Below are 15240 nucleotides of genomic sequence, written 5' to 3' on the forward strand. Positions count from 1 at the left end.
TAAGAGTGACTGCCCTTGACAGCAAGGCTGCATTTGACCAAGTGGGGAATCAAGGAGCAAAACTGAGTCAATGCGAACTTGGGGGATAATTCTCTACTGATTGGAGTCATACCCAGCACAAAGGAGGATGGAATATTGGAACCCACTCATCTGAGCCCAAGACACCACTGTCGGAGTTCCTCCGTTTAGTGCCTGAGGAGCAACTATCTACAGCTCCCTTGTTTTTAAGCATCCCTACTAAATGCTTCTGTTACACGACTGAGGCTGAGTGTAGAGGCAATGCAATTCATTCTTCCACCAGGGCCACCACAGAGCAGACAGTAGGTCTGTCAAAGGTGAGATTCTGATGTTTACATTGTTTGGTGGGCCTTGCAGTTTACTCTGGACAGTGTGCTGCAATATTGTGTCCTGCAGGCAGTGAGGGGGATGTGATGGACTCTGAAGAGCTACAAGTGCAGCAGCAGTCCTCCAAGGAGGAAGATGAGAACATTGAGCATTGTTAAACATGACAATCAGACAGGGCTTCATCAACAGTTTGTTCCAGTAGATGTGAGCTGGGGGCAGTGGTCACTTGATTGGAAATTTGTTTGTGCTCGAAAGACCAGCAATCTCTGTCAGTTCCCAGAAGCAAATACAGCTTTTGTCTGTGTTTTTTATTTAAGTCACTTGCTGTTGCTGAACAAAAATGAATGATTTGAACCACTGGAAGGCTGTCCAGTACGTGATGATCTCACATTAAACAATAAGGATGTTGGGCAGCATTGAGCATTGGCGAAAGAACAGTATTCCCTTAGGGAGTGCTGGAGATGGGATGAGGTGGAGAACGGGTAAGCTTGGTTCTTAAATAGCAAATGATGCATCAATATGCATGTGTACTGAGAAGTATTTTGGTTGCCCTCCCACTACGGGCACAGTGAAGGGCAGCTCTGCTTTATTGAGTGATTGGGTGGGCTTCAAAGACGTGCTAGTGCCAAGGATCCCGAGTGTTTCTGCCTTTGGTAAGTGGGAGAATACATGGAGTGGTGGTGTAATAAAGTGTGTTTAAGAGGATAATATAAGAAAACCCACGGAGCTTCATGCAGAGAAACCCTCCTTGAAACTCACCAAAGTTGACACTTAGCTGCTCTCTGGTAAAATTTAGCCCTATGTCTTTGAGATAAGAGGTTAGTAATGACTTTAAGCTTAAGTTTATTTTGATATGTGCTTTCAGCAGTAGCAGTATGAGAAACTGATTTGTGGTGACAATACCATATACTACAACATTCAATCTTCATCAATACAGTTCAACTCTTTAACATAAAGATGCATAATTGTTGGCAGTTACTGCACAAAACATATGAATTAGGTGCAGGATCATGCCATTTGGTCCCTCAACACTTTTCCATCATTCAATAAATTCATAACAGATCTGATTTCTGTGCTCCATTTTCCTGTTTATCCCCAACCTTCTGACTCCCTTGTCAGTCTAACTTATATCTAACTCAGCCTTAAAAATTTTCCAGTGACCCTGCCTCCAATGCTCTCTGGAAAAGAGAATTCCACAAACTATTGCATTTCTGAAAGAAAATAATTCTCCTCATATCTATGTAAAATAGGAGACCCTTTATATTTAAACTGCAGCCCCTAGTTTTAACATCTCGTGTAAGGTGCAACATCCTGTCATCATCTACTCTGTCAATAAGTTCCACTGTCATTCTTATAAACTCCAAGGGATACAGGCCCAACTGGACTAATGTTTCTTCATTAGTTAATTACTTCAATATGGGAATCAGTTGAGTGATTTCTCTGCAAAGTCTCTAATGCAATCACATCCTTTCTTAAATAAGACCACCAAAACTGTACACAATGCTCCAAATGTGGTAACACCAATACCCTGTACAACAATATCAAAATTCCATTGTTTTATGATTCTATTCCCCATGCAATAAACAACAATATCGAATTTGCTGCCTTACTCACTTGCATCTAATATTTTGTCATCCTTGTACCAGGAAACCCAGATACCTCTGTACCTGAAAATTCTGTGATCTCACTCTATTTAAATAATAAGTTTGCTTTTCCCATTCTTCTTGCCAAAGTGGACAAATTTACATTTTCTCCATCTGCCAGTATTTTGCCCATTCATTTGCGGAATCTGCAAAGCTAGGCTGTGAGCTCTTCAGAATTCATTTGCCAATCTACTTTTTTTTAATGCCATCAACACATTTAGCAACCATATGTTTAGTCATTTCATTCTATCAGAGACATTGATAGAGTTTGTAAATAGTTGAGGGTATTCTTTTATTTATTGGATGTGGGTGTCAGTGGCTAGTCTAACATTTAATGCCCATCACTAACTCACCTGGAGAAGGTGGTGGCAATCTGCCTTCTTGAACTGCAGTCCAGATGCTGTAGATAGACCACAATGCTGTTAGGGACGGAGTTCCAGGATTTTAATCCAGCAACAGTGAAGGAGACGCAATATATTTCCATATTTCAGGATGGTGAGTGGCTTGGAGGGGACGTTGCAGATGGCGTTCCCAGGTATCTGCTACCCTTGTCTTTCTAGATTGAAGTGATCTTGGGTTTGGAAGATGCTGTCCAAAGATGTTTGGTGAATTTTTGCAGTGCATCTTGTAAATAGTACACACTACTGAGCATCAGTGGTGGAGGGAATGGATGCATGGGGATGTGGTGCCAATCAAGCGGGCTGCTTAGTCCTGGATGGTGTCAAGCTTCTTGAGTGTTGTTGGGGCTGCACCCATCCAGGCAAGTGGGGAGTATTCCGTCATACTCTTGACTTGGGCCTTTTAGATGGTGGACAGGCTTTGGGAAGACAGGAAGTGAGTTATTTACTCCAGTATTCCTAGCCTCTGACCTGCTGTTGTTGTCACAAGAATTACATGGCTAGTTCTGTTCAGTTTCTGGCCAGTGGTAAGCTCCAGAATGGTTTTAGTAGAGAATTCAGTGTTGGTAATCCCATGGAATATTGTGGATAATGAATAAATTCTCTCTCGTTGGAGATGGTCATTGCCTGGCACTTGTGTGGCATGAATGTTATTTTCCACTTTTCAGCTCTAGCCCGGATATTGTCCAGTTCTTGCTGCATTTGAACATGGACTGAGGAGTATCTGACTGTATCTGAGGAGTCACAAATGGTGCTGAACATTGTGCAATTATTTGGAGAACATCTCCACTTCTGACCTTATGATAGAGGGAAGGTCTTTGAAGAAGCTGAAGATAGTTGGTCCTAGGACACTATTCTGTGGAACTGGGCTCTAGTGATGCAGTGGGAGTGTCCCAACCTCTGAACCAGGAGACCTGGTTTGAGTATTGCCTATTCCAGAGGTATGTAATAACATCTCTGTATAGGTTGATTAGAAATATTCTACCCTGAGGAACTCCAGACATGTCCTGGAGCTGAGATAACTGACCTCCAACAACAACCATCTTCCTATGTGTTAGGTATGACTCAAACCAGCGCAGAATTCGTCCCTTGATACCATTGATTCCAGTTCTGCTAGGGCTCCTTGATGCCACACTTGGTCAAATGCAGCTTGATGTCAAGGGCATTCACTCTCCTCTCACCTCTGGAAATTCAGCTCTTTTTGTCCATGTTTGAACCAAGGCTGCAATGAGGTCAGGACTCATTGGCGTTGATTAATCACAATAATCCCTGAGACACTCCATAGGTTACATTTTGCAAACCTGAAAATGACATTTTTATCTCAGCTGAATGCTTCCTGTTAGCTGACCTATCTATCCACAAAAATAAGTTATCACCCACACCATGAGTTTTTATTTTCTGTAGTAACTTGTCAAACACTTTTTGTGAATCCAAATATACCATGTTGACGGATTCCCATTATGTTTGCTGTTTGTTGATTGTTACACTCCTAATGATTTTGAAAGAACTCCTCAGACTTCTCTGTCATAAAACCATGTTGACTCTGTCTGACAGCATTAGGAGTTTTGAAGTGCCCTACTGTAACCTGCTTAAGAATAGATCCTTGCATTTTCCCAATGATAGGTGTTGGGTCTCCCTCTTTCCTTGAATAGAAATATCACATCAGTTACTTTCCAATCTGTTGGCACCTTTCTGAAATCCAGGGAATTTTGTAAATTTAAAACCAATACATCTATTATCTCAGCAGAACCTGAGACCCTAGGATGAAGTCCCATCAGCACCTGCAGACTTGTCAGCCGTTAGTTCTAAGAATTTATCTGTTTAAATATCGCCAGCTAGTTTTCTGTCACTCCCTGATTTTTCTCTTTTTTTAAATTTCAAACAGAGTAGCATCTGGCTGTGTCCTGGCGTAGGATGTCAGAATAGTTGACGCCATCATTGTACGCCTGGAACTGGAAGCCAGTGCCGACTCCACCTACATGCACATGAGTAGTTCCACTGAGGTCCAAAATACCCTCATCATTCTCACTCCGCGTGCAGCTCCATTCCATATCCCGCTCACCACTTCACTCTGATGTTCTGCACCGTCACTTGCTGCTTCACTCAGAGTCCTGCTCTCCCATTCAACACTTCACCCCTGTTTCCCTGTTTGGCACCCCACTCTCCTGTGAGCAAATTGTGATCTCAAGCTTTGAATTAATTTCAATTGTTTGAAAAGCACTCATTGTATCACTCCTATTCTTTAATGCACAATACTATGGTGCTTGATTTTGTACTCTCTATGAACTTCTGAGCTGTCACTACTCTTTGCAGAATTACATGCTTTTTTTTTCAATTTTATATTATCTTTAACTTAGCCACAAATAGTGGATCCTTTTCTTTAAGTCTTTCTTTCTCAGTGGAATACATCTTTGTTGATGTTGAGATATCTCCTAAAGTGATTTTCACTGTTTCTCTACTGACTTAATTTAATTTCCAGCTCACTTTAGCCGACTCTGTCCTCACACCTCATTATTACCCTGACGTAAGTTTAAAACACTTGTCTTCGACCCACATTTTTCTTCCTTCAATTGAAAGTGAAACTCTTTCATGTTGTAGTCACTGCTAGCTGGGGCCTTTAACAAAACATCATTGAATTATCCTGCCTCATTGTACACACAAGGTCTAGAATAGCCTGCTCTAGAATGTGTTGTTTTAAGAAACTGTCCCAAAAACCAGTCTATGAACTCATCTTCTAAGGTCCTCTTGTTGATTTTAATGCAACAAGTCTAAATACACATAAAAATTACCCACAATTCTCACTGTGCTTTTCCCACAAACCCCCATTATATCTTCCCGCTTCACTCGCCATCCTGTACAGTTGCTGTTAAGGGTCCCACTCTCTAACTTCTTAGATTTGCTATTCCCTATCTCCACCCAAACTGTTTCTACATCTTGATTTTTAGATCTCACTATTATGTGAAGTACCACTGGTTTCCTTTGCAAGAGGGAGGTTATATCCAGCATGCCTCAGTGAGAGCACTGTCAGCCCTATCAGCAAGAGACATGATCACATAATTCAGGCTGAAAGCATCATGTGGTACTGAGTATTGCATCGTTGGTCTTTTGATTGAGACATTAAACCAAGGCGATGTCTGTGTCCTTTCAAATGGATGTAAAATATCCTATTATTAAAGGAAAGGCAGAGCTGTCATAGACAGCATTTATCTCTTAATCAGTATTAATAAAATTGCTGTACATAGTCAACATCCCTGGATTTGCCATGCTTTTTGGCATGTTTTAATATACATTAATAATTTGAAATTTTACATTAAACTATGCAGTTTAGAAAAGCTTATGATTTGTTTTCTGTGTTAATTCCATGTTCTTTGTTCTCTTTCCAATGCCTTAGACTTTGTAAGCAGTGAGCATTCAACAGAAATGGATGATGTAAAGAACTTGGTTCATAAGCTTTATATAGCTCTGCATATGGAATCTCACCAATTGCACAAAGAGGGGGAGCTGCTGAAAAAACTGGAAAACTTAAAAGGAGAGCTACAGAATCTTGAACAGGTCCATCATTTGGAATACTTTGTGACAAACTGTTTTTAATCATCTTGAAAATCTAATATTCTCTACAGACTTGTACATATACTAACAACATTTCTCATTCCAATATGTATAATCCAACCTGAGTTTTTTTTCACAATGGAATGTGCTGCGATATGATTAATTCCAGGTTTTGAGATATTTATTGGTTGACCTTTAGTTACCTTACCATGCGGTTTGACTTGCATACATCTACAATTCTGCGACAAGGCAGTAAGTGCCTTGACGAAATGTCATATGTTTTTAATTCAAATGGATTATCTCAAGAGAGTGCTCCACTTTAGGTTAAGCTGTGGCAAGAGATAAATTATGTTGCATCTCGTCTTTCTGATCTGATGATAGCCTGCCTTATTTTATGAACGCATACATAGGTCATCATGATTTCCTTTTTAATATAGATCTTCCATTTAGCAATCCAATTTATGGTTTTAATAATGATTCACAGATTGTTGTATAAACTCAACGATCTTGGATTAACAAATTACTTGAATCATCTTGATTTCCAGCAACTGTTTATAAATAAATACAATTGACATTAAGATTATGATGATACACCAATTGGATATTCCTTATAAATGAGAATGAATTGCATGGCATTAGTATTGAGCAACTATGCAATCTAATCCTATCCATCTCTATTACATGGTTATTCTATGAAAATGGGGAGTTCAGAAGTAAGCTTAAACCAAACCAGATGACCTAGAGCTCAAATTCCACCAATAATCATTTTACTTATGAGGTGGATCAAATAAACTTTCTGCTGCATTTTACAGCATTTTGCTGGTAGCTAGCCCATCATTTTTCTGCCCAGCACCAGATCTGACCAGATCTGGTCCTCATACAACAGTAGGCTGGTCAGCCCCAGAATTGGCAGACTGCCCACCATTTTAAAATAATGAATGTGCACCTGGCCTTGTTACCAAGTCGGCTGACTGGATATTTCAGTTGCTATGGGCAGCAGGGAATGAGAAGGCCATTTTTAAAATAATTTTGAGGAAAAATTGGGAATGAAGGGCATGCATGTGTTTTTTTTTTAAGAAAGAGTGGCCTGTGAACATTGGGAGCATGGCTCTGCCTGAGATGATACCCCTCCAATATATTCCCGCAAAACTTTGTCCCTCCCCACCTGACATCCAACGCCATCCCTTCATAAGGCTCATTGATCCTTCCTGGTCCAAAGACAAGTCTGGGACTTGACTGGGTCTAGTGGCCATGTCCTCTATATCCCAGGAATTGTTGTGGTCCCAGCAGTGAGATTGCAATGCTGCTCTGCCTGTTAGATCTGCCAGTCAATCAGACTGGCCTCACCCACTTCCTGTAGTATTTAGCCCAGTGTGTCTCCTCATTCGCGAAAAGGACTGGAACAGAGAAAGGCAGGAACTTGTCATATTGTTGGCATCTGCCAGTCTGTAGGCATTTGGAGTGTTATCAGATCAGTTGTTGTTTTGGGTTAACGGCAGGGTCCTTGTTAGCCACTAATCTCTCTCAAAAACTATTCCACAGAGCAGTGTCAACAGTTGCCAGATTTTTTGATTTTCTACTATGCTTTGGGTTGCACTGATGACCATTTGTGGGAAGCGATGTGTAACTAAAATTTCTGTCTCACTAGATAAAGTTGCAGTTGACTCTGAAGGCTGAAGCTAAATCTAATCGACTGATGTGGGCAGGTTTGGCATTTATGTCGACTCAAGCTGGAGCACTGGCTTGGTTAACTTGGTGGGTCTACTCCTGGGATATAATGGAGCCAGTCACTTACTTCATCACATATGGGAGCTCCATGGCTTTTTATGCATACTTCCTCCTCACACGCCAGGTAATCATCGAATTAGAAGTGCATACTTTCCTATATCTATGTATATTAATATCAAAACGTTCTGAAAAAAAGTCAGAATTGTTGCCGTACAGGAGGAGGCTATTTAAGCAGTCATGTGCTGATACTCCATATCAGCAACATTCCTACAGTCCGGGCTTCTCACTGCCTTCTTCCCAGCTTCTCCATGAAGCCCTACACCTTCTTTCGTTTCAGATAACGTCATCTGGCATCATCGCTTCTTTGTAAATCACTTGAAATTTGTGCCTTTTGGTTCTCAATCCTTTCACCACTAGAACATTTCTCACAATCTACTCTGTCCAAGTGCCTTCTGATTTTTGAATACCTCGATCAAAGCTCCTTTCAACTTCTTTGGTTTCTGTACAAGGTTAGCATGACTTCCTTCTCTTTAACCTTTAATAAAGCCTAGGAAACTGTTTGCTTTATTAAACATCCTGTCAATGTGTACTGTCACCATCAATGATTTATACGCATGTACACAGCCCCAAGTTTCCAATTACCATCAGAACAGATTTGTCCAATGGTAATAGTATGAAATATCACCCACATACCTGTCTGTGTTATTTATGCCCTGAGGCCTGTGTCACAAGCTGCCGTCTAGGCTTTGCAGATAAATGAGGTGAAGCCTTGATTTCCCCCACACCATTATAATGCTAGAGGAGCAGGGAATCCCCCTTCAGGGCAACAGCAAATAGCACAGGGATGTACACTGCAAGATAAATCTCATGAAACATGTATGTGGCCTTTTTAAGGTATTAAATAGCTCTTTATAATCCCTTCTATTTCCTTTAAACATTTAATGTTATCTTTATTATATTATTATAAAGTGTATTGATATTTTAGTTGCTACTACAGATTTAATGTCTGTATTTAATAATTCTAAGTACAGCTTTGCTTATTTTCCATAACGTTAAATATTGTTTAATGATCCAGTGAATGAGTATAGGTGAGTGAAATAATGGGTGGAGGGCTAGGGTGGTAGGTAGGTGCAGCGGCAGTTGGGTGAGGACTTACGGTGGTGGGTTAGGGCTTAGGGTACATCAGGGTCAGGTAAGAGTCATAAGAGTGCCGTCAGAGTGGGGGCAGGTCGAGTTGGAGGTGGGGGTGATCGTGTTGTGTAGAGGGAATTAGGTTGCTGGGATGCGAGTTGGTGGGCGGGAGGGTAGAATTGCTTAGAACGGTTCAGTGGGAGGAAGGATATGTGTGTGGTTGAGTGGTGAGCCATGGGGTAGTCAGGGCTGGCTGTTTTCACATAGTCAAGGGTCCAGGATGGCTGATGAAGAGATGGTCAGTGATGAAATTAGGGTGTCAGTTTAATAGTTACTTGGGGGCTAGGGCAGATTCTAATGCCTTTAACCTTTCCCAGGTAACAATTAAGCTAAGCAAGTCAGAATTATCCAAAGTCTCCGACTCTTTTCTCAGTGTTGGGTAGGTAGTTGGAGATTCCAGGCACCAGATAATTAACTATCAGAACTTCAACTTCCTGGGAAATTCTCACCAATCAGCTGCCTTGGGATTTTCACATGGACCTCACAAGTAACTTCTGACTATCTACTGCAACAGTCATCTTCCTATCAGATCATCTGGACCATCTACACAGGTGCCTTTGCTCCTGCATCACCTTTCGACCTGTACTATTATTTATCGTTGTTTCCATTTATTCTTCCTACCAAAATGGATCACTTCATTCTTAATAAAGCTATATCTCTTATTTCCTTATATTTCAGTACTGGTTATAAATTCACAACAACAATCCATATTCACCAAGGAGAAGGACGTGAATGTTGGCGAGATTAGAAAGGTGTATCTTGATATTCCAGAGCATGTCAATATTAAGAAGGAGGTGGTATTGGGAGTCTTGAAAAACATGAAGGTAGATAAGTCCTTAGGACCTGATGGGATCTATCCCAGGATACTGAGGAATGCAAGGGAGAAGACTGCTAGGGCCTTGACATATATCTTTGTATCTTCCTTAGCCACTGGTGAGGTCCCAGTAAACTGGAGAATAGCCAATGTTGTTCCTTTGTCTAAGAATTGCAACAGAGATAATCCAGGAAATTATAGGCCCGTGAGCCTTACATCAGCGGAAAGGAAATTATTGGAGAAGATTTTTAGAACCAGGATTTACTCGCATTTGGAAAAGAACAGGCTTATTAGGGATAGTCAACATGGCTTTGTGTGGGACAGGTTCTGCTTCATAAATGTGATTGAGTTTTTTGAGGAAGTGATGAAGATGATTGAGGGTAGAGCAGTAGATATTGTCTCCATAGATTTTACTAAAGCATTTCACAAGGTGTCTCATGGTAGGCTGATCCAGAAGAATAAGTCACACATGATCTGTGGTGAGGTGGTAAGTTGGATACAAAATTGGCTTGGTCGTAAAAGACAAAGGATAGTTGAGGAGTGGTGTGTTTTCCTGACTGGAAGGCTGTGATTAGTGGTGTTCTGCAAGGATCAGTGCTGGATCAGTGTTGTTTGTCATATATATAAATGATTTGAATGAAAATGTACATGGTCTAAATAATAAATTTGCAGATGACATGAAAATTGGTGGCGTTGCCAATTGTAAGGAAAGTTGTCAAAGGATACAGCAGGATAGAGATCAGTGGGAAAGTTGGACGGAGAAATGGCAAATGAAGTTTAATCTGGCCAAATGTGAGGTGATGCATTTTGGGAGGTCAAATGCAAGAGGAAAGTATACAGTAAGTGGCTGGACCCCTAGAAGCATTGAAATACAGAGGAATCTTGCGGTCCATTACTCTCTGAAAGTGGTAACACAAGTGAATCAGGTAAAGAAGGCATATGGCATGCTTGCCTTCATTGGTCAGTGCATTGAGTATAAAGGTTGGCAAGGCATGTCATAACTGTATTAGACTTTAATTGGACCATATTTGGAGTTTTGTGTGTAGTTCTGATCGCCATACTGTAGGAAGGATGGGTGGAGGCTTTGGAGATTTACCAGGATATTGCCTGGGTTGGAGTGTTTTAGCTACGACAGAGGTTGGACAAACTTGGATTATTTTCACTAGAGTGTTGGAGACTGAGTTATGACCTGATAGAAGTATGTACAATTATGTGAGGCATGGATGGGGTGGTTAGTCAGAGTCTTTTTCCCAGGGTAGAAATGTCCAATACCAAGAGACATAGGTTTAAAGTGAGAGGTGATAAGTTTAAAGGAGATACGCAAGGCAAATATTTTATGTAGAGGATGGTAGGTGCCTAGAACGCACTGCCAGGGGAGGTGGTAAAAGCAGATACAGTAGTATTGTTTAAGAGGCATGTAGACAAACACATAAACAGGCAGGGAATAGAGGGATAGGGACCATACGCAGGGAGATGGGATTAGTTTAGAATGTTATAATAATCGGAACAGCCAGTTCCTGTGCTGAACTTTTCTTTCAATAGGGTTCACCATCTCAAGAACTGGCCCTTTCCCTCGTTTTTTATGCATAAATCTGGTATGAATTGTGAAATATGCAGTGGTAGACCTGATGGAAATTATTTAAAGATAAACAACACAGTTGTTTTCAGTCTTTACCAATGAAGCAAATTTGAGGAAATAAATCCTATTTCAATCAGGTGGGGAAACAGGATCATAATTCAGTCTTCTGGTGTCAGTTATACTGGGGGGACATCAATACTTAATGATTCAGTTGTTGTGCCAAGGGATGTGATGTAGGGTTAGTGCAGAATAGAAAGAAGCCATTCAACACATCAAGCCCCTAATGGCTGTGTCAATCGGTCAGTCCAAGTCCTCACTCGGCTCTGATCCAATAACCCTGTTACTTTATTTACTGCCGATTTGCACAGACGTAGGAAAAGAATTCAGATTATTAACACTCACTCTGTAAAAGGTTTATCCTTGCACCCCTTAGCATTTCTTTCACAAAATCTTAAATCTGCGGCCGCTAGTCCTTGCATCATCATCCAACGTCTTGTCTTTTCCTGGATTGACTAAACCTGTGGCAATCTTGCACAGTTCTGTCAAATGACCATTGAACCTGCTTTGCTCAAAGGAGGGCAACTCCTCCAAGCCCTTTCGCTGCCAACATTTCCTCTAAACTGCACAGCTGCTGGGATACTCTGTGCATCGTTAATGAGTGTGCCGCCTTTGGATATCCATGCCATACGTGAACCTTGGTAATCTACACAGCAGCAAGAAAGGCTACAGGGAACATTACCCACTATCTCCACCCCAACTTCCCTTAGCAATTTGAGATGTAAGCTGTCTGTACATGAAGGCTTATCAGCTCTAAGCACAGCCAGCCTTTCTGGTAATCTTTCCTTTCAATTTTTGGCATCTTCTTATCTTGTAAGATATTCCAATGCAAAGTATTCATCAAGTATTCTAGCCTTGCACTGCACCTCTAAGAATATATCACTTACCTTGTTCTACACGAACTGCACGCTATCTCTTACCACTTGCTTTACATGATACTGGAAAACTTTTGAATTCCCTTTTAAATTAATTGCCATTCTATTCTTATAAACTCTCTTTCACCATTTCGCTTTCATCTTCACTTCCCTTCTCACTTATTGTGTTTGGTCTGGTTCTTGTTTAAAAGATCCCCAGTATAAACTATCAAAGTGTCTGCTAACACCAATGGTATAATGATAAATTCTGTCTGTACATGTTCACCTCCCTTTCTTCACAGGCTGCACAGGTACATATGTGTAAAGCTGATTTCAAAACTTAAATAAAAATCTACTTTTTTTCTCTTCCTTAATTTTTCTTTCTTTTTATTTTACATTTTTAGGGTTTTAACAGTCTTTGTTACAGTTTAATTCTGAGATTTTGCACTATATCAATGCTCCAGGGAGTCAGCAAACACAGCCATTAATCATATAGCTCCTTTTGTTTCCTTACATTTTCTATTTTACTATTATCAAAGGAGCTTTAACTTTGGTTCTCCCGCCGTTTGCTCGTGTTGAAATGTATTAGCCTGATCCTGAAATCTGTCTTCCTTCTAGATCACTATTGTTCTGTTACTGTTTTCTGCCTCAAGTCTTTACTTTCATTTTATTTTGGATAAATTCCTTCTAATCCTATTTAAGTTTGCTCTTTTCAAATCCAGAAGTTCTGCTTTAGATTGTTCCTTGCTCTTCACCAGAAATCTAAACCTTACAGTTTTTCTTGCTCCTACTGACACTTGGTTCACTTCATTCCCAGCACCAGATCCATCAATGACTCCTTTCTAGTCAGGCTGAAAGCACAATGATCAAGGAAGTTCTCCAGAAGACATTTCAAGAATTCATAAATTTGGAATAAATTCTCTCAATATGATAACTGATGGTTCTTGTACATCCATGATTTCCTTGTAGCCCCATATGTCTTCTAATTATCCTATTCACCTGCCCTGCCACCTTCAGGGATTTGTGGACTAACACCTCAAGATCTGACTGTTCCTCTGAGCTTCCGGAGTAGAATGATGACATTGTGGATCCAGTAATGGTAATACCATTGACCATAAAGAGACGATTAGATTTTCTGTTGTTCGAGATGGTCACTATCTGGTTATTTGTGTGGTTTGGTACTTGCCACTTTTCAACCAAAGTCTGACTATTATCCAGGTCTTGATGCATGTGGACACAGACCTCTGCAGTATCTGAGGAGTTGCCAGTAGTACTGAATTTTTTGCAATCATCAGTGAACATCCCCACTTCTGTACACTTTCAATCGACCTTTTCAGATGTGTTATGGCACACTTCTAGTGCAGATGGAACATGGGCCCAGCCCTTCTAGCTCAAAGAGCTCTACGTCCCCACTTCTGACCTTTTGATGGAAGGAAGGTTGTGATGAAGCAGCTACATATAGTTGGGCCTAGGAAAGTACCTGAGGAAGTCCTGCAGAGCTGAGATGACTGCCCTCCAACAAACACAACCATTTTTCTTTGAGCCAGGTTCCCCCCAGTTGACTGCAATTTTGCTGGAGGTCCTTGATGCCACACTGTGCCAAATGTGGCCTTTATGTCAAGGGCAATTACTCTCCCTCACCTTTTATCCAGCACTATAATCAGGTCAGGAGCTGAGTAGCTCTGAGGGAACCCAGAGGATCAATGAGCAGGTTATTGCTGAATTACTCAACAGTACTGTCAAGAACCCCTTCCATCATTTTGCTGATGATCAAGAATAGACTGATCAGGCAGGAAATGGGCTTGTCCTACTTTTTGAGAACTGTACATGCCTGGACAACTTGCCACATTAAAGGATAAGTGCTAGTGTTGTAACTAAACTGGAACAGTTGGGCTAGGGATGGGCAAGTTCTGGAACATGAGTTTTCAGTATTATTTCTGAAGAGTGGAAGGCCCACAGCTTTAGTGTTAACTAGTAGCTTCATCTGTTTCTTGATACTTATAGAGTGAATCAAATTGCTTGAAGACAGGCATAACAGGGACTTCAGGAAAAGGCCAAGATTATCCACTTGGCACATCTGGCTAAAGATGGCTACAGATGCTTCAACTTTGTTTTTGAACATATAAACTTTGGTCCCCCATCGTCGAAGATGGGGATATTTGTTAGCTGTCTAACTGTCCACTACCATTCACAATTGGATGCGACAGGAGTGCTGAGCTTAAATCCGATCCATAGTTTGTGGGATTGCTCAGCTCTTTCGCGGGTTGGGTTCTGCTCATGAGGATGCCAAATAGCCCTACGCTGCAACTTCACCAGGTTGACACCTCATTTTTAGGTTTACTTGGTGCTGTTCCTGGCATGCCCTCCTGCAGTCTTCATTGAATCAGGGTTGATTCCCTGGTTAGATGGTATTGGGAAGGTGAGGGAATATGCTGACCCATGACAGATTGTGGTTGAGTACAATTTGCTGTTCCTGATGGCGCACAGCAACTCGTGGACACCCAGTTTTTAGGTGTCAGGTCTGTTTGCAATCTGTCCCATGTAGATGGTGGTGGTGGTGGTCACTCCTGTGACAGGTAGATTGGTCAGAATGAGGTCAAAGTATGTTTTTGCCACCAACAAGGTACACTTGGTGATGGAGGTTTCTGTACTTATGATTGACCTGATGTCATGTGACTTTGTGGGGTCGGGAATCAATGTTGTAGAGGGCAACTCCCTCCCAGCTGCTTATTGCTGTGTCACCATCCCTGATAGGCTGAATTCTGGCATCTAATGAGTAAGTGGGATAGGAGGTCCGAAGGCAAGGATTATTTCTTTCAAGTAAGAAAAGGGTGGTCAGACTCTGATGCCTAAACACAATGCTAAATGACTGAGCAAGGTGGGTGAGCTGTACGTGCATTTCTTATACCAACAGTAGTCTTCTACTTCCTTAATTAATACGCATTGGGCTGATTCTGGGCCCTAATGGAGATGGAAGGTCATAGAGATTTTCTTTTCACCAAATGTAATGACTGGAGGATCATGCCTTTTAAGCATGGCTCCTCACAGGGAATATTGCATCAGCTCAGAATTTTCAGCAAAC

At 41.1% G+C, this 15240-nt stretch overlaps 1 protein-coding gene across 1 annotated transcript in view; it reads left to right on the forward strand.

The window, feature by feature from the left end:
* LOC109938546 (calcium uniporter protein, mitochondrial-like) overlaps window positions 1–15240 on the forward strand; it is a 123947-nt gene that overhangs the window by 104878 nt on the left and 3829 nt on the right. Inside the window, exons 5-6 of the mRNA XM_048595305.1 lie at window positions 5778–5938; window positions 7584–7787. Coding sequence (XP_048451262.1) covers window positions 5778–5938; window positions 7584–7787 — 365 coding nt within the window. The remainder of the gene's footprint in view (window positions 1–5777; window positions 5939–7583; window positions 7788–15240) is intronic.

The sequence above is a fragment of the Rhincodon typus genome, chromosome 1 (genome assembly GCF_021869965.1).
Source record: "Rhincodon typus isolate 14 chromosome 1, sRhiTyp1.1, whole genome shotgun sequence".
NCBI lineage: Eukaryota > Metazoa > Chordata > Chondrichthyes > Orectolobiformes > Rhincodontidae > Rhincodon > Rhincodon typus.